The sequence below is a fragment of the Emys orbicularis genome, chromosome 9 (genome assembly GCF_028017835.1).
Source record: "Emys orbicularis isolate rEmyOrb1 chromosome 9, rEmyOrb1.hap1, whole genome shotgun sequence".
NCBI classification, from domain to species: domain Eukaryota; kingdom Metazoa; phylum Chordata; order Testudines; family Emydidae; genus Emys; species Emys orbicularis.
Window position 1 is genome coordinate 22523589 of NC_088691.1, and position 27579 is coordinate 22551167.

Here is a 27579-nt window from a genome sequence, read left to right on the forward strand (position 1 = left end):
TCTGAAGAGTAACTATAAAAATAGGAGTACTTGTGGCACCTTAGAGACTAACAAATTTATTTGAGCATAAGCTTTCGTGGGCTACAGCCCATTTCATCGGATGCATGTAGTGGAAAATACAGTAGGAAGATCTATATATATATACACAGAGAACATGAAACAATGGGTGTTACCATACACACTATAAGGAGAGTGATCAGTTAAGGTGAGCTATAATCAGCAGGAGAGAAAAAGAACTGTTTGTAGTGGTAATGAAAATGGCCCATTTCCAGCCATTGACAAGGAGATGTGAGGAACTGTGAGGGGAGGGGGGCAAATAAGCATGGGGAAATAGTTTTACTTTGTGTAATGGCCCATTCACTCAGTCTTTATTCAAGCCTAATTTAATGGTGTCCAATTTGCAAATTAATTCCAATTCAGCAGTCTCTCATTGGAGTCTGTTTTTGAAGTTTTTGTTGTTGTAATATTGTGACTTTTAGGTCTGTAATCGAGTGGCCAGGGAGATCGAAGTGTTCTCCAACTGGTTTTTGAATGTTATAATTCTTGACTTCTGATTTATTGTCCATTTAGTGTCCATTTATTCTTTTACGTAGAGACTGTCCGGTTTGGCCAATGTACATGGCAGAGGGGCATTGCTGGCCCATGATGGCATAGATCACATTGGTAGATGTGCAGGTGAACGAGCCTCTGATAGTGTGGCTGATGTGATTAGGTCCTATGATGGTATCCCCTGAATAGATATGTGGACAGAGTTGGCAACGGGCTTTGTTGCAAGGATAGGTTCCTGGGTTAGTGTTTTTGTTGTGTGGTTGCTAGTGAGTATTTGCTTCAAGTTTGGGGGCTGTCTGTAAGCAAGGACTGGCCTGTATCCCAATATCTGAGAGAGTGATGGATCGTCCTTCAGGATAGGCTGTAGATCCTTGATGATGTACTGGAGAGGTTTTATTTGGGGGCTGAAGGGGATGGCTAGTGGCGTTCTGTTACTTTCTTTGTCGGGTCTGTCCTGTAGTAGGTGACTTCTGGGTACTCTTCTGGCTCTGTCAATCTGTTTCTTCACTTCAGCAGGTGGGTATTGTAGTTGTAAGAATGCTCGATAGAGATCTTGTAGGTGTTTGTCTCTGTCTGAGGGGTTGGAGCAAATGCGATTGTATCGTAGAGCTTGGCTGTAGACAATGGATCATGTGGTGTGGTCTGGATGAAAGCTGGAGGCATGTAGGTAAGTATAGCAGTCAGTAGGTTTCTGGTATAGGGTGGTGTTTATGTGGCCATCATTTATTAGTACTGTAGTGTCCAGGAAGTAGATCTCTTGTGTGGACTGGTCCAGGCTGAGGTTGATGGTGGGGTGGAAACTAAACTAAAACCTCTCCAGTGCATGGTAACACCCATTGTTTCATGTTCTCTGTGTGACAGATATATCTTCCTACTGTATTTTGCACTACATGCATCCGATGAAGTGGGCTGTAGCCCACGAAAGCTTATGCTCAAATAAATGTTAGTCTCTAAGGTGCCACAAGTACTCGTTCTTTTTGCGGATACAGACTAACACGGCTGCTACTCTGAAACCTATATAAAAATAGAACCTTCTTATGCTACAGATCTGCTGACTTTAGTGACAAAAATAATTTTTAGTTCTTTACTTGTATCATCTCTGATGAGCCAACACAGCTATGGAAAAGTGAACTGAAATCTATTCTCTCTCGTGTATCAATGGAATTCTTAAGTTGCACTCAGCTACACCTATGCAAACCCATTGAAGACAGGCAAGTGAGGATCTAATTTGGCCCATAGAACATGTGTTACTGGTGTTGACATATAAAGGGGGGAAAAAAGTTTTTTTAAACTCAAAAGCCCAGATTCTCAGAAAAACATTTGAACTTGTAAACTGAGCAGATTTGATAGAAAAATTGAAAGAGGATTTGTCAGTTTTAGAGAAGCACTGTTCAGAACAGAACTGCACTTTACTTGATGCTATGAACTCCTGAGCAAAGGAGTTTGTGACAAACCCCTTGTTCACTGATCCGGGAAGGTCCAAGTTGAGGATTCCGTGTTTCTCCTCCAAACAGCTGATAAGCTTCACTGAGAGCTCAATTCTGCTACCCCACCACACATGGAACACAACGAGAGCGTTCAAAATATTTGTTTCTGTGCAATTTTATTCTGCATATAAATTCTGTTACTAATCTGAGATCTTCAAACTTGCCAACTAAAAGATTTGTAGTTCAACCTTTAACACTGTATCAGTTTGTCATTTTATGTAGCCATGGAGTCTTAAAATTACACTTGTCATGTAGCTCTACTGCCCTGTTAAATTTAAATCGAACACTGAATCCCTATAAAAATTATACTACCAGTAAGAGAGGTGGAATATTAAAGGCTCTAGGACTATAAAGACCACACAAAGAGAATTAAACAAAATGGGTCACAAGATTTTGGATACGCTATAGGCAAAAAAAATCTTCAGTAGAACTAAGAAGTGGTTTAACTTAACTGCTTCCCTCTCACGTAGTTTTATCCTAACTCAGATTTAGTTAATGTGCTGTATTGACAGAAAACAGCAGATTTCATTAAAAAAATTAAGTTTCAATTAAGTTTACTAATTGCTGTACTTTTAGTTAATGCAAGGTATCTTCAGGAGAAATCAACTCACCCTAACAGCTAATAGGAAAAACAAGACTTTGACAACATACCTATGACATCTAAAAATGGTATCTGCCTCCTCAAAGTTTAAGATCACATTCAGTGGTGAAGGGAAATTATAAATCACCCATACCAAAAAAGTTGTCAAACAGACAATAAGCTTCCCTGACATGTAAATTAGAGCCTTGTAGACTCAATTCAACAAATCATCAGAAAAACCTAACACAGGCAAATGAAGAATTTCATTGACAGTGTCAGGAATATTTAAGATTACTAAAATGAGAAAAATCTTAGAAGCCTGCAAGGATTTAGAACTCCCACTTGCCAGGAACATTTTTGCCTTAGGATACAGAAATAGAATTTGCACTTTCAAGTTCCATACAGCAGTTGATACCATTGATCAGGGGCTGGTTAACACAAAGTGACCTTGGGCACATTTCTGAGAAGCATCTACCTTTGACATTTTTCTTTAGCCAGCGTCTTTGATTGGGGTGGCAGGACTGTGTTGAGGCAATTCACACTCATACTTGTGTTTCTCTGAGGCATCATGATCTAGTTAGTGGCTAGAGTTCTGTCCCCAGCTGTGCTGATGACCTGCTGTATATCCTTGAGCAAATCATTTCATATCTGTGCCTCAGTTTTTCCATCTGTAAAATGGGGATAAAATCACCTATCTTTGTAAGGTGCTTTGAGATCTATAGCTGAAAAACATTAAATAAGGGCTACAGCCCAGATTTTAAAAAGGTATTTATATGTTGGTGTGCTCATTGGGATTTAGGCTAAGTACTAAAATCCCTTTTGAAAATGAGGGTTAGGCTCCTCAATCAATTAGGTGTTGCAACTACCTTTAAAAATCTAGACTTACGTGATATATTGTTTTATCTTTCTCTGATTCTGATCCTGTTTTCCACATAAATTTAGGGGGCCATAATTGTACTCACTAATGTAACATTTGTCAAGATTTTTTGATCAGCAAGTTAACTGAAAGTTCTGCCTCATTTCATTTGCATCCATTTCTGTTAAAGTTGAATAAACTATTTGAAAACTGTCACAAATAAAATCGGAAAAATTCCAAAGGGGGTAGATTTTTAAATAGCATGAAAGACAAAATCCACTTTTTGAAGGGCAGGTTTTATAAACAAAGAAAAAAAATATGTTAGAGGCCAGCAATATTCTAAGGTTCCAGTCTTCTACTTAAAGAAAAATCTATCTTTAAGTAGGATCCCACAATACACAAACTTTGCTGTTTCTTAACCATGCCCATTGCTTGTTACTACAATATATGTTCTACTAATACCTGCCACAAATTAACAAATTTTAACATGCTTGCAATAAAGTTTCCATGCTGGTGTCATTTATGACCTTGTGGAAGTTTCATTGCTCAAGTAATTTAAAACTATAGTGGACAAAACTCTGGAGGATGTCCTGCACTGCCCCTGCGGAATGTATGTGTATGAAAGAAAATGCACTAACTGACTTAAGGCTTTTCTACTTCTTAGTTCTGATTCTTGGAATTTAAGAAGGGCTGTTCAATTAAAGCAGCATCATTAGCGTCATCCACAGCAGCAGTTTAAGATTTAAATGCATCTTCGGTTTCAGAAAACCTAAGTTCAGAAATCTCTTTTCAGAAAGAAAATAGTAACCACTTGATAAGGAAAAACAGCAGGTTAAGAAGTGTGAATCTGCAGACAACGCAGTAGGGATGGAAAGAAAGCTGGTATCCTCAGAAAGCTACAGAAGCTTACACAACTACGGAGAGAATCTAAAAGGCACTGGCTATTATAAAACTGTGGGCTGGACACTTAGGATGGAAAAAGCCCTAGAGCCCATACTGGATTTGAGATTTAAAAAGGAGTCGATATAATTATCTTTAAATAGCACCTCCACCAGAAGGATTCCAAATGTTATACACAAATTGATGTCCACATCTATCCAAATAAACCAGTTCAGCTACCACTGAACAGTGGCCACTAGGGCAACACACTGCAACTGACAGAATAACTGTTATTCAGAGATACAGGCCCTGTGGAACTGGGAATGCTGACTCCAGTTGTTGCAGGATCAAACCTCGAGTGCTCTGAACAGAAATACAACATTTCTTAAAGAAGCCTGTTGTTTTACAATGAGATCTAGGGAAATGAGCTGCCAGGATGGGACAAGACCAGAGTTTAGAGCTGCTACTAAAAATTTGCTGAAAGTCATCCAAATGCCATTTTCTAGGGAGTCATTTGTGTCAAGGGAAGGTTGTTTTTGATGAAGGAAAAGAAATCATTGTGTTTCCTTCTAATATATAGAGAGGAAAGCTGAGCATCACTCTGGGATAGCATGAAAATATGGACAGCATGTATTGTGATGGTTAATGGTGCTTCATTAGTATCATTCACCACAGATCAGACTGTGACCTCTATTGACATTGAGTAGTACCTTATTCTGCAAGTAAGTGCCACTGAAACCAGTGGGACTGCTTGTGGAGTAACGTACTAGTCAGCATGAGCGGGGGTGGGTGGTAGGGAGGGAAAAATCACTCTAGTTAAGATAACTTTGTGATTTCTAGTAATCTTCATTGATTTGGCATTTTAATATTTTAAATTTTAACCCACGGTAGGAATTCACAAGCTAAAAAAACTGACCAAAGAGAAACATCTCACAAACCTCTTTACCTTAAAAATGCAAAGACTTTAATTTTATTTTTGTAGGAAATAAAAATACAATTGTAATACAAATGAAGTGTCTTGAGCCAACCAAATTCATTTTGAGAAAAGAACACAGTGCTCCTGTAGACATGGTACAAAAAATTTTCAGCAGTGAATCAACTAAACTGATAACACATGCAGCTTCAAGGAAAACAGCACATGGGCTTTAATCATACACATTTTTATACAACTGTCCCTCAAGAAGTACATTAAAGACAAAGTACCAACAGACTTACAGAAATAGCAAAAACATTTAAAGTTTTGAGCTGAGTACAACACAGAATTTTAGAGAAGTTCCTACAAAGACCAAATCATGGCTAGTATAAGAAAAAAGTACTTGTGCTCTGTTTACAGATGACTAGATCCAGTGCTACAAAGTACACCATTAGTACACTACTACAGTAATACAGATGCATATATACACATGAGTGAATGTTATGAGAAAAGACAAAGGCCAAACATTTTAACCTAGTCTTTCTGCATTGCTTTTACAGTTTGAAGACACCAACGGATGCAGCAGCACGTGTGGTTTTAATACTTAACCTAACAAATCACATTGACTGCAATTGGCACTGAGCTGAGTACCATTAATGCTAGATATTTAGGAAAACAAGGGTTTTAACACTGCCTGTTGTGAGAATTTGCTTAATTGTGTTAATCAAGTGATGTATAAAGTATTTTAATTAAAACAAAACTACTATATTCGGAAAGGGCTTCCCCCACAGAACCCACACAGAGCATGTGCCTGCATGTGATGGGAACAGAACGTAAAAAAGGACCGGCTTCAGATTCACAATTTGCATTAGTCATTTCCACATAAAGAATCTGGTCACTCATTGCAAATTGGGGGGTTGAGGGGAGAGAAGAGATTAAAAATGGGGGGGGGGGAATTTTCTGCTTCCAGCCCCACTATAATGGTCACCCCCATATATTTCTTATTGAATAGTATCAAGAACCATATTTTTAATTTATTTATTGCATAACTCACCAGCTCTAAAACTTGAATGGAAGACCAATTGTGCCTGAATGGGGTCTGATCCTGCAAGGTGCACAATGCCCAATGACTTCAGTGGGAACTGGAAGTACTAAGCACTTCAGAGGACTGGGTCCAAAGTGTATCTCCATCTGTGACTGAGAATCAGTTCAAATGCAAAAAGGCAATTGTATAGGTCATGATCCTCCAATGTGCCAAACTCGCTCAGCTCCCTGTGGATTTCATTAGGCATTGAAGGTAATCCAGGAGGCACTCTATACCTTGTGGAATTGGACCTATACAAATTAAAAAAAACCACAACAAATGTCCAGCTATTACTAGCAGTGTCCGTCCCTAGTCAGGAGGACTGGAGAGCGAAACCAGCAAGCACTCATATTCACCCTCTTCCCACTAGAAGAGTGTTTTTTCCTATGCATTTTATGGATGGAATTCCTAACAGCAGAAATACACTGCAGCTAGACAATGCCATGGGAAAGAGTGTATAAATCATGTTTTGTTTACTCTAAAAAGGGCCAACTAGAACTTACGGCAGCTGTGACCCAATTAAATATTCCTTTTTTTCTGCCAAGCAGTGATGAGAGCACCACTCTACTTCTACTTGCACTGTAGAGAACAATTGCAAGACAAAGCATAATTTAAGATTCCAGCATTATGAAGCTCATTAAAATATTCTGAAGAATGTGAAAAAAATAAAGCCATATTGCACCTCTTCCATCTCAACCTCTAAAGCATGTTAGAGTATCAACAGCAACAGCTTCCTTAAGACTAATACATTTTACAACCAGATACCCACATACATTGTAACACTATCAATTTGTAGCATGTGAAGTGAGAGACTATATACAGATGTGCAACCATTAGAATTTCTAATTCAAACACAAAAAACCTCCAGGAGAGAAAACATTTATACAAACAAGAAACCACCTACTCTAAATAGCATATTTTCCAGTTATACAAGTCAGAATGGAAAGAGGCATGTAACACTGTTCCTTTTACAGCTCCAGATAAAAGTAGTCTTGACTCAGTGGCCTGCATGTTATTGACTCTGGATAAGTAAGTTACAGTAGTTTGTCTCCTACAAGATGTGTTTAAGACAACTGCTTAGTAACAGTTTTTAGATTTCCCGTTACACTAGTAGTGGCCATATAATCAAATCACTCAACAGCTTATCAGCAGGCAGGATGTTATAAACAGAACATAGGCTTCTACAACCATTTTGAAAGCCACAGTAGGAAGCCAATGCTAGTCGATAGGAGTCCAGAGGACATGCTGCAGTGCTTTAAACTGCCTTTTATTTCTGAAACAGAAAATCTTCCTCTTGAATGAAAAGTTTCTAACTAGCTGGTCTTCAGGTAGTCCAACAATTTTATGGTATCCCAAGAAACTATGGAATCGTTCCCATGACTACTACTTTACAGCACTCTGATTAGCACTATATTACAAATGATTTCTGATACACACTCTAATTGTACAAACATACATCTTGACAAGATGAACTTTGTTGTAAACAGTTGCCCTTTTTAGTTGAGTTTTACATTTTGAAGATTTACAGCCATGCACCGTTTTGTTACTGAAATAAAAAACAAGATTAAATGCCAAGATCACTATCAGTATGTAGAGTAATCCTACCAGAGCTGCATGCACATACTAATAGTCAAGCCAAGAATACAAGGGATTTGCAGAGATGTCAAAATGTCAGATTGTTCTAGATATTATACTTAAAGGTCACAAGGTATCTTAAAAAAAAAAAAATCTATGGGTGGTTTAGAAGACAAGGTACTGTATGAAGACTTTATAAAAACATTTTGCAAAATGCTTTTGTACAAAGATTAACGGTATGGCTAAATCCAACAGTAGTCAGTGGAAATTGTTTTAGTACATACAGCATTTAATTTTCATTAAAGATCACATAGAAGAGTGTTGAAGTTTAAAATAATTGGTCCTGAAAAGTACCTCTACTGGCCTCATTTGCAATTTAAAAGTTCTCAGTTTCAGGAAGGCTTGTGTAGGGTTTGATACACTTCTGCTCCTGTCCAGAAAGGAAAGCCAAGCTACACCTATTGGTCCTTTTGAGAAGGGCTCAACCAGCAAAAAGTGCCAGTGTGAAATTGATCTCTTATGGAAACTGTTGTGGAGAGGCAGAGGGAAAAGAAGTTCCCATTAAAATACAGTTTTCCATGGAATCTAAAGAAGTATTTGAGTCACGCATACACTTAGAATTCTGGACCAACAGACTAAGATTAAAGGTGTCACCTTTTAACATGAGACAATTATGTTAGCATGGCAAGCATGAAAAAAAGAGGTTAGCATACAGGTTAATTTTGATTTTAGGAGTTGGGCAGAGCCCTTTTCTCTTTAAGGCAGAGGGATTCAAGCGTGGATTTTCTTCTCTTGAGATGTGGGATTCATTGATTGCCACAGAAATAATGCATTTAGAAGTGTTAAAGTAACACCAAGATATTAAATGCATAATCATTTAAATGATGCAATATTTCTGGTGTATATCATAACTTAACATGTGTAAAAGAGTGGCTATTTTTTGTCCCGAACAGATCTTTTCACCAGAGTTCTGTATTTGATGTGCTTATTACAGTGTTTAAGCCGTTTAGATACTATGCAATTATCTCCCTCATATCCTGAAAACAAAGATTTTTATTTTGAAATCAGACTAAAAACAGCTTGCTTTAAAAACTGAATAATCCACTAATGAAGAAAAAAGACGTAAAAAGGCTTGTCCTCATTGCCATTTTAGGCACTATAAATTCTCTGCCATTCATCTTTTTGTATTACGTATATTGTGATCAAACCCATAACAGGATATTTTCTTGCCCAAACTGCAAATGAGATACTGAGAGTAATACAGTCAGCATAAAACCAGAGCTAGTTTCCTTCTTACTATTTACATAGTTTTTCTCCCCCAGTCTCCACACACTGATCAGTTTGAACACTAAAAACAGCCTGTAGTCAGTTTCACATTCAGGGTTGTATGCTCTACAACGAGGGCTGCTGCATTTCATATTACCACAGGGGAAAGTTTGAACTATTTATTGAAATAATATATTTTTTAAAACTTTGAAAACATTCCTATTTGAATTAGTTTTCCATACATCTAAAACTAGGTTTTAAGACCAGATAGTCTCTAGTACAAACTCTAAAACTTGAACCAGAGGAAGCAGAAATATTTTCAGGACGACTATACACAAAAGGCCATTAGAAACCTCAGAGATATTTTCCTTTTCGTAATATATTTCCCCAGAAAAATTCAGTACTGATGGAACACCTGTTTCTTCTTCTTGTTGGGTTTTTTGTTTGTGTGTTTTTACCCAATTTCTCCAGCTGAATTTACTGAGATTTAAGGAAGTCAAGTACTTGGCAAACACCACAGAGAGTCCATGACTCAGCCAGAATTATACCCCAGGGAGATTTCCTTTCCTGCCCCCCCCTTCCTTCCCCCAAACAACAAGATGACAATCCCCAATAAAGTTTTTCACCTTTTTAACAAAAATCAAAAAGCCCACTATCATGAGAGGTGCTGCTTATTATCATGGTCTAAAGCAAAAATCTTTTTTAAAAGTTGCCTATCTGAATGCAAATTACTGAAAGGTATGCCAATAAAAATGGAGACTGTGAGCAGTAGGGTCATCCCTCTTTGGCTTTACCAGAACGGGAGCTGCTATATGGTATTTTGTGTATAGTGGACCTGATCATGAGAGATGTTGAGCACCTGCAACTGTTACTGAAATTAATGGAATGTTTGTTTTGTTTTAAAGGAGCGGGGGGAAATGAGCTTGAATTTCTTCACTGGAAATGGAATGCAAAGTCAGCAGAGTTTGCATTAATGTTTTAAGATCAACGATAACATTCTCAATTGGCACTTAAGATGTGCTATGAGGCGATCATTTTTAGCCTTTGTTTTTAACAACAGAAATACATTGCATTTGTTGTTTCTAGGTTTGAGAGAAAGCACATTTCTAGGTCAGAACAAAAAGTTATCCCCTTGTTGCAAGACCCACGTTGGCAGGATAAAACAAGAAAAGTTCTGGGGTAAATTTAAACATTTCCCTCCTTTCTGGTTTGTAACTCGCAGGATTTTAGGGAAAACTTCTTCACCACTGTCAAATGCAAATACTACAGTATGTTTTTGTGTGGCTCAAGAACATTAAATCAAATAGGAATAGGATATCCTTAGACATGTTGCAGAAAAGAAAAGCTAGTGACTCAGGTGACCATCTGAGACCCTAGGGAAGTTGGCAGCAGTGACATATACAAAACAGAGTTTTAAAAACAGTGACCACAAAAGAATCACGTACTACAGCTGCATATTACAATAATAAAAATTACATTGCCGTGGTTGGATATTAAGATGGTCTCAATAAAAAAAGGCACAGTTCCTTACAAATGTGCATAGGAAATGAAAATAATTAATCAGCCTCTGCTACAGTGTAGGATTCCATGCAGAGCATCATTAAACAGCTAAGAAAAGCCTTTTCAGCATATCCACGTTTTAAGGTGAACTAAAATGGCATTTACATCTTTTCATTGCCAAAACACAAATCACATCTCTCCTACCCGTTATAAATACTGTGTGGCTTTTAACCCTCCATATCAAAGTGACCAAAAGCATCTTTATACTCTGAAAACCCAGTAATAGAAGTCATCTTTAAAACCTGGTAGGAGAGACCACATTTTCACTGGAAAATGAGGTTTATACTCTCAGTCAAGGTAGCCTTCTAGGCAGCTCTGCATGCACATTCATCTTTTAATCTGTGGTGATGCAACCCAAACTAAAGGTAAAATCCCTTCTCTAGATTGTTCACACACCTCACAAAGAACAGCCCCTCCACACACACACATTAACACTTGGTTGTACATGGTCGAGGCAGCTATGCCTTCACAGGGCACAGATTTTGCATACCTTACTGCCACATTTGAATGGCTCACACAGAGTACACTATAAGAGATAATCACTGGTACTGCAGCTTTTCTTTTTTAGCGTCTGATTCTATAACTTCCATGGTGCTGTGAAGGTCAGGAAGGTCATGATGATTAACAAAGTTCTCTTTATTCTTTTGGTCCTGATCAGGCATGATGTCGACTTCCTCCACTATGGCACCATTGGTCAACAGAGCAGGTGGTTCACTTTCGTAATCCTGGGGAGTGTTCAGCATTGGGGTTTTCGAAGACTCAACTGAGGCATTTACAATTTTAGATAAGGAGCAAACTTCATCTGGCAGGGGACCATCTAGGAAGGGCAGCTTCTATACCAGCAGACAGGAATTAGCGAAAAAGATTAACAAAAGATGAGACACCCTGACACCAGGGCCTTATGTTGAACAAATGTTAATAGTCTTGAAAACGCTCTCTCATCCACCAGTTCCTGAGCACTCCATCTCCCAGGTCAATGCCTCTTTTGCAATAAGCACTATAATATTTTATGCATAATCTGTATGCAACATAGCATTTATAAGAGTATCAGGAAAATGGCTTTTCTTAAAACAAAGTGTGTTTGAGGTAGCAAATCTACAATTTTCAGTGTTCATACTAATCTAGCAAAAGACTCAAACACCTCCTCACTAGTCCATTTTTAGATGTCTAGTCGTGTGCACAGAAAGGAAAATCATAAGCAGAGAATTTTGGTAGCAATTAAAAGCCACACTGCACTTTTCTGCAGGCTGTATAGAACAGAGATACTCATGTACAAACCTACAGATCTTAAAAAGTGGATCTACACTATTTTTGCTGCCTTATGAATTTGCATCATCATTTTTCTGTGTAAAACAGGTCAAATTAAAGAAAACACTTCTATATTTAGCAAAATTTTCTTTTGTTACTGGTGAAAGGAGATGGATTAATTATACTAGAGATTTAAGTGCTTTGTTCTCTGGGGTGGCACAGCACACGCAGCAACAGTGCTAGCTTCTCCCATGTACCTCAACCCTGTTCGGGAGTGGCAACTCTACCGGGAAGAGAATGTGACCTATTTACTCTTTGGTCCCTCTGATATGAGGGAGTCAATTGTAATTGGGTTGTAAATGCCAAGTAAACAGATTACCTAGATATAGTCAAACAAGTGTTGGGATTCCAACCTGCGCTGGATTTGCACCAGTCACCTAGAGATATATGGCTCCACTATCCTAGTCTCAGGCATATTTGCTCAGATCATCATACAGTTTTGTACATTATCCATGTGCAGAACTCACGTTTTCCAGGTCAGTTGCATTGTCCTCCAACTTCATCTTCTGGCTCATGCAGTTGAGGAGATGGTCCAACACACACTGCTTTGGATGCATCCCTTTGTCAAAGCGGTTATACATTCCACACCAGAACCTCAAGAACAGAAGGAAAGGGAATTAAAAGATCTGCTGTACTTTGTTGGTTGTGACAGGGAGCAATTGTTGTTCCTGTTTAAAGAAGAGATTTTCCACTAGTTCAGGCTCCACGTTTACTTAAAAACCTAAAATCCTAGGTTTTATAAAACCTAATATGAATAGACAAGTTTTCATGAAGCTTTAGAAGGGTTAAATGAAAAGTTCTGAGGATCTATATATTCTTTGCCATGCCCAACATGATCCAGAGGATAGGGTACCAGATAAGAAGAAGACCCAAATTGGGGTCGGGAAGGAATTTTGGGGTCGGGAAGGAATTTTCCTCCAGGGTAGATTGGCAGAGGCCCTGGAGGTTTTTCGCCTTCCTCCGCAGCATGGGGCAGGGGTCGCTTGCTGGACGATTCTCTGCAACTTAAAGTCTTTAAATCATGATTTGGGGACTTCAACAGCTGAGTCATGGGAGAGAATTATTCGAGGAGTGGGTGGGTCAGATTTTGTGGCCTGCATCATGCGGGAGGTCAGACTAGATGATCATAATGGTCCCTTCTGACCTTAAAGTCTATGAGTCTAAGTTTGCTCTGCAATGGATTTGTGAGCTTTGACAATTCAATTAACGTATATGCCTTTAACTTTTCCCATCTACACCCTCATTTCCCAAGTACCTTGACTCTGCAGTAACACTTAGCACTTTGAGATCTATAGACTGAAACAGCATTGTGCACTAGTGACGGAGAAACAGGAAGTGAAATTGACCAATTCAGTTGTACAGTAGCGTCCAAGGCAAATAAAGATGAAAAACAAACAGCATAAATAATAATAAATCCATTCGATTTTATAATAATTTCAGCAGCAACAGCATGCTTCTGTGTATCAGCAGCACTTTAACACAAGAATAACCCTGTTTTAAAAAAAATAAATATAAGGAGGCACTATCTTTAACAATAATGTGTCCACTATCTCTAAGGAAAGCTCTAAGAGTTGAAGTGACAAGGAATTTGGAAAACTACTCTGCATATATTTTAAATTATTCTTATTTTTTTCCTGTAACAGGGAGGCAGCTAGTTGCAGATCAAATATTTAAAAGAATAGTACTTGCACTTATTTAGTGGTTACCTGTCAATTTCAAACTGCTTTACTAGTTGGAAAGCATGGTTATTCTCATTTTACAGATGAGGAAATAGAGGCACGCAGAAGTCAAGTGATTCACCCCAGGACACACGGCAAGGCATTTTAGTGATCACTTCCATTCCTGTGAAAAAAAGTGTCCCTCCTCTAATAAGTGACTTACTGGAAACTGAAAGGTAGAGTGTTTGGCTTAAGCTCCTTGTAAGCTGTGAATCCCTTATACAGAGGATTCCTGAACTCCTGCTTCTTCTGTAATAGGAAAGGCCACAGGGAATGGGTCTTCTCAAAAATCCTGTCAAGTACAAAAAAAAAAAAAAAAAAAAAATCTAATCACTAACAGTTACGAACAGTGTCAGTATAATTCTAGCTGCACTGTTCAGGATTTGAGTAGGGCTGCATAGAAGATATTTATCCTTTCTATGGTGCAATTAGTGTGCCTTACAACCACAGACACACACTCCAGTCCAAGCCCTGGGTAGCTGATTAATTTAAATTAGACAATGGATGGAGTAAAGTGAAGGGGAATAAATTGACACCTGCAAGTTACTGTGGAGTTGCTATTTAAAACATGGAATTTTTGGGATACATTCTTCTCTATACATGAGATTAAGTCTAAGTCTTTCACACTGCAGAGCACGTGCAAGAATTAAGAGAATTTATCCCTAACCTTGATTACCTTTCCAATTAAATTTTAAAAGAGTTTGAAGAGACTTCCAGACCTTTGCCCCATGAACTGCCAACTCACTTCAGAGCCTCCCGTTCCCTATGGCAAGTCCCAAGGAAGTTGCCAAACTGGCAGGAGTAGACGTGGTCATGGATTTCGAGAAGGAACCGCTCATTGAATTCAAATGCACAGGGAAACTGCTGCATGAGCTGCCAGACACATTCAGTGAACTGAGTGAAGACAGGGGACACTTCCTTTAGGTCACCATCCAGATGGCCACACCTGGAGAGTTAGAAAGAAAGCTACAAGGTTGCATCCTATAACATTCAACAATAAGAGAAACTATCATGTGACCTGAATATTTACTCTCTGTCAAGGAGAGGTGACCCCAGTGCTGGGCCTCCAGTAAGTCACTCTATATCAGGGGTGCTCAAACTGGGGGTCGTGACCCCTCAGGGGGTCACGAGGTTATTACGGGGGAGGTTGCGAGCTGTCAGGCTCCACCCCAAACCCCACTTTGCCTCCAGCATTTATAATGGTGTTAAATATATTTAAAAGTGTTTTTAATTTATAAGGGGGGGGGGGTCACACTCAGAGGCTTGTTGTGTGAAAGGGGTCACCAATACAAAAGTTTGAGAACCACTGCTCTGTATCATGTATGGTTTAGGTGCCGAGATAGCGGACGCTGAAGTAGAGAGTACTATTGAGGTAATCAGTACTGAGGTTGGAAGGTTCTGGGGCACATAACTGAGGCATTTGGTACTGAGGACAGCACAGTCCACCAATTTCGTGGGAATCACATGTCCTATCTTGGAGGTTGATACCAGTACACTGGAAGGGTCTTGACAAATGAGTCTGTATTGTGAATCTGATGACTCATGTCTCAGTTTGCTAGGTGCCAAGAATGGTGATCTGTGCCTTGGCTCATCTCTGGAGTTGTCGTGGCAGACAAATGGGGCCTCTAGGTACAGGTGGCCCAGGAGCTCAAGGTGCAATCTCCGGTCACCAGGACACTAACAGAGAGAGACTGACCAGATGGCTGAGGCCTAGCTACAGCCCTCCTCTCAGTGTCTGAGAATCTTGTATCAATCTCAAGGAAGAACAGCTTCAGACAGGCTTCCCTTACTCTGAGTGCATTTGGAGAAAGTGTGTCACATAGAACACTGTTCTCTGATGTGTCCATCTCCAATGCAGAATAGGCACTGGGAGAACCCATCATTAAGGCATCAAAGAGTCACACAAAGGACCAATCTTAAATACTGGTGATTTAGTTTCTGCCATGAAGCTAGTACCACCCCCATCCCTCCATACTCTATACTAACAAACTTATTTAATTAAAATATATATTTTGCCAATGGGTGACTAGGCATGTAAAAAACTTCACTACCACAGTGCACAGGGAAAGGGCAGATACTGGATGGGTTCCATCTTGCTGCCATGGGTGGTAAGAAAGAACTGAGGGGTGGTTGGGCCTGTTCCGCACTTTATGCCCTTAGATGGAGGGTGCGTAGAACCTAGGGCACAGGCAGGGGCTTCAACAGACATTGCTTGCCAAAATAATCTAATTTGCACACAAAGACTGGAATCCATATGGACTATCATCCAAAGAACATTATAGCTTAGATGAGGCTCAGAACACCTCATATCATTTTGCAAAATGTTTGCTAGCTAAGGAAGGATTATTTTTCCTTTTAATAAATCCAGAAACGAAAGGACCAGAACAAAGGAGGGATCACAACAGTTTAGCAAAGCAGGCAATTCTCCTACTATGGCACTAAAAATTCCACACTGCCAGGAAAGCCAGTGGGCTGGAAAGGGACACTGCCTTCAAATATACAGAAACAAGTAGTGACTTTTGCAAGTTTGCTTGGGGCAAATAAATTGTTCAATACTATTTTTTCCAAGCTAATGGCAACATGGTCTCTCTTGCTACAGAGAGCAAGCTGAACACATACAGAGGATAAAATCACAGCCTGAACTCCTTCATTCCATCTAGAGTATCATGCAGCTAACCCAAATTACAAAGGGGAAATTCACCTTCCCATGAAACATCATGCACCAGCCACTACTAGAGGCAGAATAACTCTCTCATCCTTTGTTCCTAGGCAATGATGAAATTTCACTCTTTCCTAAGAACTTGACAAAGTGTGCAAAAAGTAATTTACATTTTATGCTGTCCTTCCTTTATAATACTGGTGAAAGGCACATTTAGTTTCCGGTCTTAGAAAAACAAAAGGTGAAAACAGTCCTTTCCACAGAGGGAATAACTGTGGGATGTTTGTGTTTGGGCTGCAATTCATCTTTGGGTAAGTCCTTCTAAGGTAACGTTATGTGGATCTCTAAATGGGCTTTTCTTCCAGTGTCTCTCACTCTAAGAAAAAATATTTATTGACTACAGTATTAAATAAGAGTATTTTCATATTGAGACAATCATTAAACAAAGTTCAATTCAGTACAGAAAAAATGGTTACTTACCTTCTGTAACTGTTGTTCTTCGAGATGTGTTGTTCACGTCCATTACACATTAGGTGTGCGCGTGCCGCGTGCACGAACGTCGGAAACTTTTCCCCTCAGCGGCTCCCGTCGGGCCTGCAGGGTCTCCCCTCCCGCCAGAGCGGCACCCCGCTCTAGCGTATATATATCCCTGCCGGCCCGACCCTCCCTCGGTTCCTTCTTGCCGGTGACTCCGACAGAGGGGAAGGAGGGTGGGAAGTGTAATGGACGTGAACAATACATCTCGAAGAACAACAGTTACAGAAGGTAAGTAACCGTTTTTTCTTCTTCGAGTGATTGTTCACGTCCATTACACATTAGGTGACTCACAAGCTTACCATTGGAGGAGGGTAGGAGTCAAGGAATAACTGATTGAAGCACAGCCCTGCCGACAACCGCATCCTCTCTGGTCTGATGATGGATCGCATAGTGGGCTGTGAACGTATGCACCGAGGACCAGGTGGCTGCTTTGCAGATTTCCTGGAGCGGAACCTGTGCCAAGAAAGCCGCCGAGGACGCGTGGGCCCTAGTTGAGTGAGCCCTGATCTCCGGGGCTGGTACGTTGGCGAGCTCGTAGCACGTGCGTATGCAAAGCACAATCCATGCCGACAAGCGTTGCGTCGAGATAGGTTGGCCTCTCATTCGCTCCGCAACGGCGATGAACAGCTGAGTCGATTTGCGGAATGGCCTGGTTTGTTCTAGATAAAACGCCAAGGCCCGACGGACATCCAGGGTATGCAGGCTGCGGTGGCTTGGGTCCGTATGGGGCTTGGGGAAGAACACCGGTAAACAAATGTCCTGTCCCAAATGAAAATGCGTGACCACTTTAGGAAGGAATTTAGGGTGCGGCCTCAGTTGCACCTTATCCTTATAAAAAACTGTATAAGGAGGCTCCGAAGTGAGGGCTCTCAATTCCGATACCCTCCTAGCCGATGTGATGGCCACGAGAAACGCTACCTTCCATGAGAGGTGCAGGAGGGAGCAAGAGGCTAGGGGTTCAAAGGGCGGCCCCATGAGTTTAGTCAGGACCAGGTTGAGATTCCACGCAGGGACCAGTGGGCGTGAGTAGGGAAATACCCTCTCCAACCCCTTGAGGAATCGGACTACTGTGGGGTTGGAGAACACCGAAACCCCCAACTCCCCAGGGTGGAACGCCGATATGGCGGCCAAATGCACCTTAATTGAGGCGGGGGCGAGCCCTTGATGCCTGAGGTGTAGCAAGTAGTCCAGAATCGATGGGATTGAGGCCTGCAGAGGCTGGATGTGATGAGGCTCACACCAGTGGGAGAACCGTTTCCATTTGGCAAGGTAAGTCGCTCTTGTGGAGGGTTTCCTACTACCAAGGAGGATTTGCTGGACCTGATGGGAGCACCTGTGCTCCATATCGTTCAGCCAGAGAGAAACCACGCCGTGAGATGTAGCGACGGTAGGTTCGGGTGGAGTAGACGACCTTGGTCTTGCGTGATGAGGTCGTGATGGAGGGGGAGGGCTATCGGAGTGGTCACGGACAGTTCCAACAGGGTCATGAACCAGTGTTGGCGTGGCCACGCCGGGGCGATGAGGATGACTGTCGCCTTGTCCCTGCGGGTTTTGAGGAGGACCCTGTGGATGAGCGGGAATGGGGGGAAGGCATACCTCAGGCTCCCGCCCCACGGTATTGCGAAGGCATCTGCCAATGAGCCCGGACTGTGGTTCTGGAACGAACAAAACTGAGGGCATTGGCTGTTGTCCTCGGTGGCAAAGAGATCCACCTGGGGAAACCCCCACCTCCGGAAGATTAAACGCAGGACGTCCTGTCTCAACGTCCACTCGTGCATGTGATAGGACCGGCTGAGGCGGTCCGCTAACCCGTTTTGGACCCCTGGGAGATATGTCGCTAGTAGGTGGACCGAATGGGCTATGCAGAAGTCCCAGAGGAGGAGTGCCTCGTGACAGAGGGGAGAGGACCGGGACCCGCCCTGCTTGTTTATGTAGAACATGGCGGTAGTGTTGTCCGTCAGAACCGACACGCTGTGGCCTGCTATGGTAGCGTGAAAGGTCTGGCAGGCGAGGCGAACCGCCCTCAGCTCCTTCAGGTTGATATGAAGCAACTTTTCTTCCCTGGACCACAAGCCCTGAGTGCGCAGGTCCCCCAGGTGCGCCCCCCAACCCAGGTCCGACGCGTCTGTTACTAACGTCAGAACGGGTTGTGGGGTGGCGAAAGGGACCCCCGCACAAACCCGCTGCCGATCGAGCCACCAACAGAGGGCGTTCGACACCCGAGTCGGGATCGTCACGACCAGGTCTAAGGGGTCTCTGCTGGGGCGATATACTTGGGCCAGCCATAACTGTAGCGGCCTGAGTCTTAGGCAGGCGTGTCCGACTACGTGGGTGCAGGCCGCCATGTGCCCCAGGAGTTGTAAGCAACATCTGGCCGTGGTCGTGGGGAATTGCTGGATGGAGCTCACGGCCTTCTGAATGGCCAGGAACCGCGGTACGGGCAGACTCGCCCGTGCCGCCACTGAGTCCAGGACTGCCCCTATGAAGTCCAGCCTCTGCGTGGGGACCAGCGATGACTTGGGTTCGTTGACCAGTAGACCGAGTCCGTGGAACACCTGTAGTGTCAATGCCACATGGGAGCGAACCTCGGCCTCTGAGCGGCCCGCAAGGAGCCAGTCGTCCAAGTATGGGTAGACGCGCATCCTTCTTTTTCGAAGAAAAGCTGCCACAACCGACATGCATTTCGTGAATACGCGCGGGGCTGTTGCCAGGCCGAAGGGCAAGACCGTAAATTGGAAATGGCGCTGGTTGATAGTGAAGCGCAGGAACCGCCAGTGGGCCGGGCGGATGGCGATGTGAAAGTAGGCATCTTTCATATCGAGGGCAGCGTACCCATCTCCCGGATCCAGGGATGGAATAATAGTACCAAGGGAGACCATACGGAAACGTGGTTTGAGCAAGTATTTGTTTAGCTTGGGTAGGTCCAGGATAGGACGGAGGCCCCCTTTCGCTTTGGGAATGAGGAAGTATCTGGAATAGAATCCTTTCCCCCTGAGGTCCGGAGGAACCTCTTCCACCGCTCCTACTGTGAGGAGGGTCTGCACCTCCTGCATGAGGAGTTGCTCGTGAGAGGGGTCCCTGAAGAGGGACGGGGATGGGGGGTGGGAGGGAGGGGGCGAGGAAAACTGAAGGGTGTAGCCTGCCTCCACCATGCGTAGGACCCAGCGGTCCGATGTTATACGTGACCAAGCACGGTAAAAATGGGACAGGCGGTCTCTGAAACACAGAGGGGGGTCCGGAATAGAGGTTGGTACTCTGTCCTCGATCGCAGCTTCAAAACCCTTGTTTGTTTCCCGGCTGCGGCTTGTTTTGGCCCTGATTTTGGCCCTGGTTAGGCGTGTTGTTGCGTCTACGCCTGTTATCCCTGCCCCTCCTGCGGTACGGTTCCTGTCTAGGACGAGGGTGGTACTGTCTCTGTGGAGGTTGGGGCTTGAAGGGTTTCCTCTGCGTCACTGGGGTGTGCATCCCCAACGACTTGAGGGTGGCTTGAGAGTCCTTGAGGCTATGCAGCCTGGCATCCGTTTGGTCCGAAAACAAGCCCGATCCCTCGAACGGAAGGTCTTGTATGGTGTTTTGCACCTCTGGGGGAAGGCCAGAAGCCTGTAGCCATGCCGAGCGCCTCATTACCACACCTGACGCGATTGTCCGGGCAGCTGCGTCCGCGGAGTCCAGGGAGGCCTGTAGAGAGGTTTTGGCTACCGCCTTCCCTTCATCTACTATGGCCGCAAACTCGGGTTGGGTGCCCTGAGGCAGGGATTCCTTAAACTTGGAGACTGATGCCCAAGAATTGAAGTTGTGTCTGTTCAGAATCGCTTGCTGGTTAGCGATCCTCAACTGGAGGCCCCCGGACGAGTAGACCTTTCTCCCAAATAAGTCTAGGCGTTTCGCCTCCTTGGCCTTGGGGGCCGGGGCTTGCTGGCCATGTCGCTCTCTTTCGTTGACCGCAGAGACAACCAGCGAAGAGGGAGTTGGGTGAGAGAAGAGGAAGTCGAACCCTTTAGAAGGGGCGAAGTATTTCCTCTCCACGCCTTTTGCAGTTGGTGCACTGGAGGCCGGTGTTTGCCATACTGCTTTGTAGTTGGACTGGACCGTTTTTATGAGCGGGAGCGCGATCCTGGAGGGGCCCTCAGGGCTTAGAATGTCGACCATGGGGTCCTCCTGCTCTACCGTCTCCTCCGCCTGCAATCCCAGATTGAGGGCTACTCGTCGGAGCAGTTCCTGGTGCGCCCGATGGTCAATCGGGCGAGGGCCGGACACTGTTGTGCCCGCCACGGCTTCGTCTGGCGAGGAGGAAGAGGTCAGGGCCTTCTGCGCGTCTTCCTCCTCCTGCAACTCCTCATCAGCTGGGCGCTCCTCTGGAGACCGCCCTACGGCATGGGTCTGAGACGGTGCCGAGCTCGGTGCCGAGTCTGCCTTTTCGCGGTCCGGCGGTCTGGAGACCGTGGCCTCCTTGCGCGAGGGAGGGCGCCACTGCGGAGAGCGGGACCGGTGTCCCGAGAGGCCCGATCTCGAGGTCCTGGACGGGGGGCCTTGCTGATGATAGGCCCAAGGGGTCCAGAAGGGCCAGTGCCCGGGCTGTCCCCACTGCGGATGCCAAGTGGCTTCGTGCTCCCTACTGGCCTGTGCCCTGTGGGCATATCTATTGGACCGGCCCGAGTCTACGTCCGAAACCACGGACGGTGATCTGGAAGGCCACGGTGGTGCCGTGGAACGGTGCCGATCCAGGGTCAGTGAGTGGTGTCTCCGCGACCGTGATCGGGAGTAACGTCTTGCCGACCTGGATCGGTACCGGTGCCCTCGGGACCGGGAACGACTGCGGGTGGTCGGTTCCGGGGATCGCGTGAGTGACACGTCCCGGTGTCGACTCGAGCAGGGCTGCTGGGTCGGTGCCGAGCGCTTACTGCTGCCCGCCGGTTGTGCGGCTCTCTGCACGGAGGGAAGTCGGGAGTCCACCGAGGCGGAGCTCGACAGGGACCGGCGCCGTGAACGGTGCCGAGATGGCGACCGTGATGGGCGTACCATTGCCGGCTTGCCTCTGAATGGCAGTCTCGGCAAATTGTCCTTGGCTTGGCGGGGGCCCTCAGCGGACAATTCAATGAGGTCCTTTGCTGCCTCAAATGTGTCCGGGGTGGAGGGTTGCTCCACAAGGCCCTCCAGCCCTTCCTCCTCACTCGACGCGCCTATCCCGGGGCTCGACGGGCCCTTCAGCGCCGGAGCCACTGACACCGGGATCTGTGCTGGGGCCGCAACGGCCTTAGGCGCACTTGAGGTCTTCGCGGGCGCCACCCTCTTATGCGGGGAACGTCCTCGGGCCTTGGGTTGGCCCTTCGATTTCGCCGGCGAAGACGACCGGTGCCGGAGGCGGTCCCGCTGAGTCGGTGCCGCGGGCTTAGGGTGCCCCACTGGTGCCGGATCACGGACCGATGCCGGGGCACTCCGCACCGAGGTTGATGGTGCCGTCGAAGTGGAGGGCTGCAGCGCCGACTCCATGAGCAGCTGCTTAAGGCAAAAGTCTCTCTCTTTCTTAGTCCTAGGCTTGAAAGCCTTACAGATCTTGCAGCGCTCCTTTTGGTGTGCTTCCCCCAGGCAACGGAGACACGAGTCGTGTGGATCGCTCAATGGCATAGGCCTGCGGCACGTGGCACAAGCCTTGAAGCCTTGGGCGTGCAGCATGCCCCGCCGCCCAGGGCCGGTGCCGGGGTTGACCAAACACCTAACACAAAGAAGTTTAAGTCTTTCTAAAGAACTGATAACTGCTAAGCTTAACACTAACTACTAAAGAACTGATAACTGTCAAGATAACACTAATTACTACGCTAAGGGACACTCTCAGATGAGAGACAGAGTTGTTCCAACGTCGCCACGGACGGTAAGAAGGAACTGAGGGAGGGTCGGGCCGGCAGGGATATATATACGCTAGAGCGGGGCGCCGCTCTGGCGGGAGGGGAGACCCTGCAGGCCCGACGGGAGCCGCTGAGGGAAAAAGTTTCCGACGTTCGTGCACGCGGCGCGCGCACACCTAATGTGTAATGGACGTGAACAATCACTCGAAGAAGAACCTCAGTTCTTCACCATTTAATGTTATAGAATAAGAAGACTATTTCTTCCTAGTGTTAGTCTGGACCAAGTAAATCTCTGTATTTTCCATTTGTTAATTAAATTACCATGCAGTGCAAATGGACTATCAATTAGAGAGAGTAAAATTTTTATAAGTCCATGGAATGCAAGTCTTAAGTCGGTTAGTACTAGAATTGTGGGCTGAAGTTAAAGCTCCAAATAATCTGTAAATGTTTGTTGGGATTTGCCCCCAACCCTGGTCAACACAGAAGGGCATCAGAGGCAAAAAGCCCCTCCAAAACGTGACTGTTTCACACACAGTATCAATGTAATATCAACCCATTGTATGGATGGAGAAATGGAAGCATAGAGGTTAAATAATTTGTTCACCATTTTGTAAATCAATGGAAGAATATAGGAAAACATGTACAAAACCCAAGAGTTGATGAATCCCCCTAAGGATTCCAATAGAAAAAGAGCAAATGCCCCTTATGCTAAACACATACAGGTTGCATTTTACCTTCAAGCCTTCTCTCCTGTTACACCCTGAGTACAATCTGCTTTTACCTGTGTGAGAACTTGTGGCCCATTGCAATCCATTCCTTTTCTATTAGAACCTTCAGTTTCAAAGAGAGAGAAAGTAAATGAAAAACTATTAAGTTGCTTGGAAAAAAGTGAAATGATGCCTTAATACCACAGAATTCTTGTAGCTAGGCTTAGTTGATAGTATCTGTCATACCCTGCATATTTATTAATAAAAGGTTGATGAAAATTATAGGATGATTTATGGAATTGGAACTATGCTCCATCACCAGTATTATTATTGCTGGGATAGGATGTTATTCTGAATCTTAATAGTCCTGTGAGAATCTTTGTGCTGTCACTTTATTGGTGATTTTGCTTTATTAACAAGAATTAATTTCAATAAATACATTACTACCCCCAGGAGACAAGTAAACGCTTTCAAAACATAACCCCACAGACCAGACATCTGTACATTTTTTCTTGAGGTATATGCTAAAACCATCACTGTTTATTCCACTACACAGCTACTTCATTCTGAAGGGACCCAAAAATACCTTGATACTCAGTGCAGCAAACCAGAATTAAGAAAATTTTATTTTTAAGAACATATACATGGGAATGAAAGGAGTAGTCTATCAAATGGTAAAGGCCTTAATTTCTGGCCTTAAATGTAGCTGGATTTTTTTGTTTACTTAATTGAGACGTTTCTATTTTACCTAAGTATGAACCTGCATAAAACCCTTATCAAAGAAAATGTATGGGAGCAGCTTCGCAAGGACAGGTATAGCAATGCACTGAATAAATGAATTGGTGCCTTAAAGGCATATCTTTTTAGACTGTATTACATAGTCAGCCAGAAGTCATCATCCAGGGATTTAAAGAGCAGAAGATACCCATAAACTTACATGTGGTGTTTCTTTGGCAAATACATTATTTTGTTTGTTTTAATGGTTTCGGGATCTTTTTCAGGTATTTATTATATTCACCTAGGAATGACTAGTTTTATGATTCGTAAGGTACACTTTGGATGTTACAAAAATGAAAAAAATTTCTTTTATATTATATTAGCACCTGATTCTGATCAGGACCCACTGTCACTGCAATATTGTACTATGTACCAGGCTGATCATGCTGAGGTCTCATGTTCCAATAGAAACTTGACAGTTATTTATTATTTGTAGTAGCATAGCACACAGGAGCCCTAGACCTGGATCAAGACCCCACTGTACAGATAAAAGAATGCTGCAGCAGAATTTAGCAGCAAAAAAAGTTAGCAATTGACCTGAGGTAACAATCTTCTCAGTGCAGCACAGTTGCATCTGTCCAGGAGAAGACAAACAAAAGTTGCAGTGTTTTGCATTGCTTTCAGTTTCTTTTCAAGGGGCTAATGAGCAGCAGCCCATCTCTAATGGGTTTGTAACAAATGCAGGCGGGCAGAGATGCAGCGCACCATGTAAAGTTACATTTTACATTGACAATTTAGCACAAAAAACAAGGCAACTAATTTGTTAAAAGCAAACGGATGAAATTCACGCCTGTGCAGAGGGCTTTAAAACAGTGATGCATGGGCTTCATGCTGACCCTCTGCACAGGGTGAATTTCACCCGAACAGAGAGTTTACTATAATGGGTCTTAAACCACAAGCTTCCCTCCCAGCCTCTTTGTAAGCCTTCACATCCTATACCAGAGGTGGGCAAACTACGGCCTGTGGGCCACATCCGGCCCACAGGACCATCCTGCCCGGCCCCCGAGCTCCTGGCCCAGGAGGCTAGCCCCAGCCCCTCCCCCACTGTTGCCCCTCCCCCACAGCCTCAGCTCGCTAGCTCCGCTGCCAGCGCAATGCTCTGGGCAGCGGGGCTGTGAGCTCCTGGGGCAGCCCAGCTGCAGAGCTCAGCCTGACCTGGTCTCTGCTGTGTGGTGGTGGCGGCAGCACAGCCCGACTCCAGCCGGGTGGCGCGGGTGTAGTGCCGCCAGCCACCGTGCTCCAGGCAGCGCAGTAAAGGGGCACAGAGCAGGGGAGGTTGGCTAGAGGGCAGGGAAGTTCGGGGTGGTGGTCAGGGGGCGGGGGAATAGAGGGTTGAATGAGGGCAGGGGTCCCGGGGGGGGGGCAGTGTCAAGGAGTCCCCGGGCGATGCTCTGGAACTGCTCCCCACAAAGTCAGTCAGTCAGGACTTTGGGGAGCCTCCTCTCCCATGGAGCAGACTGTCTTCAGGGCAAGAAGCTCACATGGCTTCACTTCCTGGGTCTGACCTTGGAGCATTCAGCATATGCCCCTCCGTACGCTTCCCACAGCAAGTCCGCCCAGGCAGGGTCCTGGGGAAACCAGAGGGTCCTGCACGCACCCCCAACTTCGCAGTCAGACGTGACTCTCAGCCAGTCAGTAAAACAGAGGTTTATTAGATGACAGGAACACGGTCTAAAACAGAGCTTGTAGGTACAGAGAACGGGATCCCTCAGCCGGGTCCATTCTGGAGCCCAGCGAGCCAGACCACCCCGTCTGCCCTCACTTCCCATCCACAGCCAGCTCCAAACTGAAACCCCCCTCCAGCCCCTCCTTTGTGGCTTTTGTCTCTTTCCCAGGCCAGGAGGTCACCTGATCTTTTTGTTCACCTTTAGCTATCCCCTTGCAAGGGGGAAGGGCCCTGGCCATTTGTTGCTAGGAGACAGATTGTCGGCCATATATGCACACTGGAGACTTAAGAAATGCATAGGGGAAACTGAGGCACCCACACAGTATTCAGAGGAAACATTAAGAACAGTCCTACTTCGTCACAGGCAGTCAGGAAGGGGGGGGGGGGTTGGATGGAGGAGTGGGGGGCAGTCAGGGGCAGGGGTTCCAGGGGCAGTCAGGGAACAGGGAGAAGGGTGGTTGGATGGGACAGGAGTCCCGGAGGGGCCATCAGAAATGAGAGGAGGGGTTGGATGGGGCGGCGGGGGTCCGGGGGCGGTCAGGGGACAGGGGAGTGTGGATGGGGGGGAGCAGATAGGAGGTGGGGGCCGGGCCACAACCCCCTCCCCTAACCAGCCCTCCATACAATTTACAAAACCTGATGTGGCCCTCAGGTCAAAAAGTTTGCCCACCCCTGTCCTATACTCATGCACATCTTGCTGAGATGCCTCATTAGCGGTTCTCTTATGGATGTGCAGGGATATAGAGATTTGAGTCATAAATCATGTACTAGCTTTTTGTACCCATGCTACTCAGAGCAATTATAACTTAATATATAAATAACTTTGCTTCTGTAGGTCACTGACACTCTAAAAAAGTCTGCTGCTCAAAGTGATCTAAAGTGCTTAATCGGGGCTTGTTTACATTCCAAACCACTTCACAAAGTTACAATGCATATTTCATTTTTAAAACCCAAAGCATTTCTGTTCTTACCATGAGTCCTTTAAATGTTCTATAAAACGGATCTAAGAGGAGGCTAGCCAGTGAACAGACTTGAGCTGTACGATCCCACCCATCTGAGCAGTGGACTAAGACACTGGCTTTTTCTTCTTTCACTGCCTGCCAAGAGGAGAATAAATCAGAACACAATTTAACAGTTGGTAGTTGTGGTAGCTAAACATAATCCCCTTCATCTCACAAAGTCTGATTTATCTTTAATAGAGTTACCAATAGGTACATTACAGAACAAATACAGAAACATGGCCCTCACCTCTAAGAGTTTTCAATTTAACTTTAAATGTTACACAGTCCAGGGCGGGAGGGACACACAAACAGCAAGGAAGAGTTGGGATGAGGAAGGACAGAGATTTCAGCAATATGAACATGCAATTACTCAGCATTTGTATATTCATATCCATATCATCTATATTTGTATTTGTTGCTGACACTTCTTGTGGGCACTATGGGCGAAGAAATCTTTAGGAAGGATGTAAATGAGGAAAGTTCACCCTGTTGCTACCCTGGGACTGGGAATTTTTCAACGAAAATTAGGGAACAGAGGAAGATCATCACACAAAATTCCTCCCATATTTGTCTCTCTCTTCCTTTGTACTGGCAGCAGAAGATGAATACAAAAT

The 27579-nt window shown here is 44.5% G+C and overlaps 1 protein-coding gene across 1 annotated transcript in view; it reads right to left on the reverse strand.

Annotated features, from left to right (window-relative positions):
- Positions 1 to 11288: 11288 nt before the first annotated feature.
- Positions 11289 to 27579, reverse strand: part of MTMR8 (myotubularin related protein 8) — a 41720-nt gene continuing 25429 nt past the window's right edge. The window contains exons 9-14 of the mRNA XM_065410673.1: positions 26936 to 27061; positions 23596 to 23645; positions 14521 to 14721; positions 13939 to 14067; positions 12525 to 12651; positions 11289 to 11582 (exon numbers count right to left, since the gene is read on the reverse strand). Of these exons, the coding sequence (XP_065266745.1) occupies positions 11289 to 11582; positions 12525 to 12651; positions 13939 to 14067; positions 14521 to 14721; positions 23596 to 23645; positions 26936 to 27061 (927 nt within the window). The remainder of the gene's footprint in view (positions 11583 to 12524; positions 12652 to 13938; positions 14068 to 14520; positions 14722 to 23595; positions 23646 to 26935; positions 27062 to 27579) is intronic.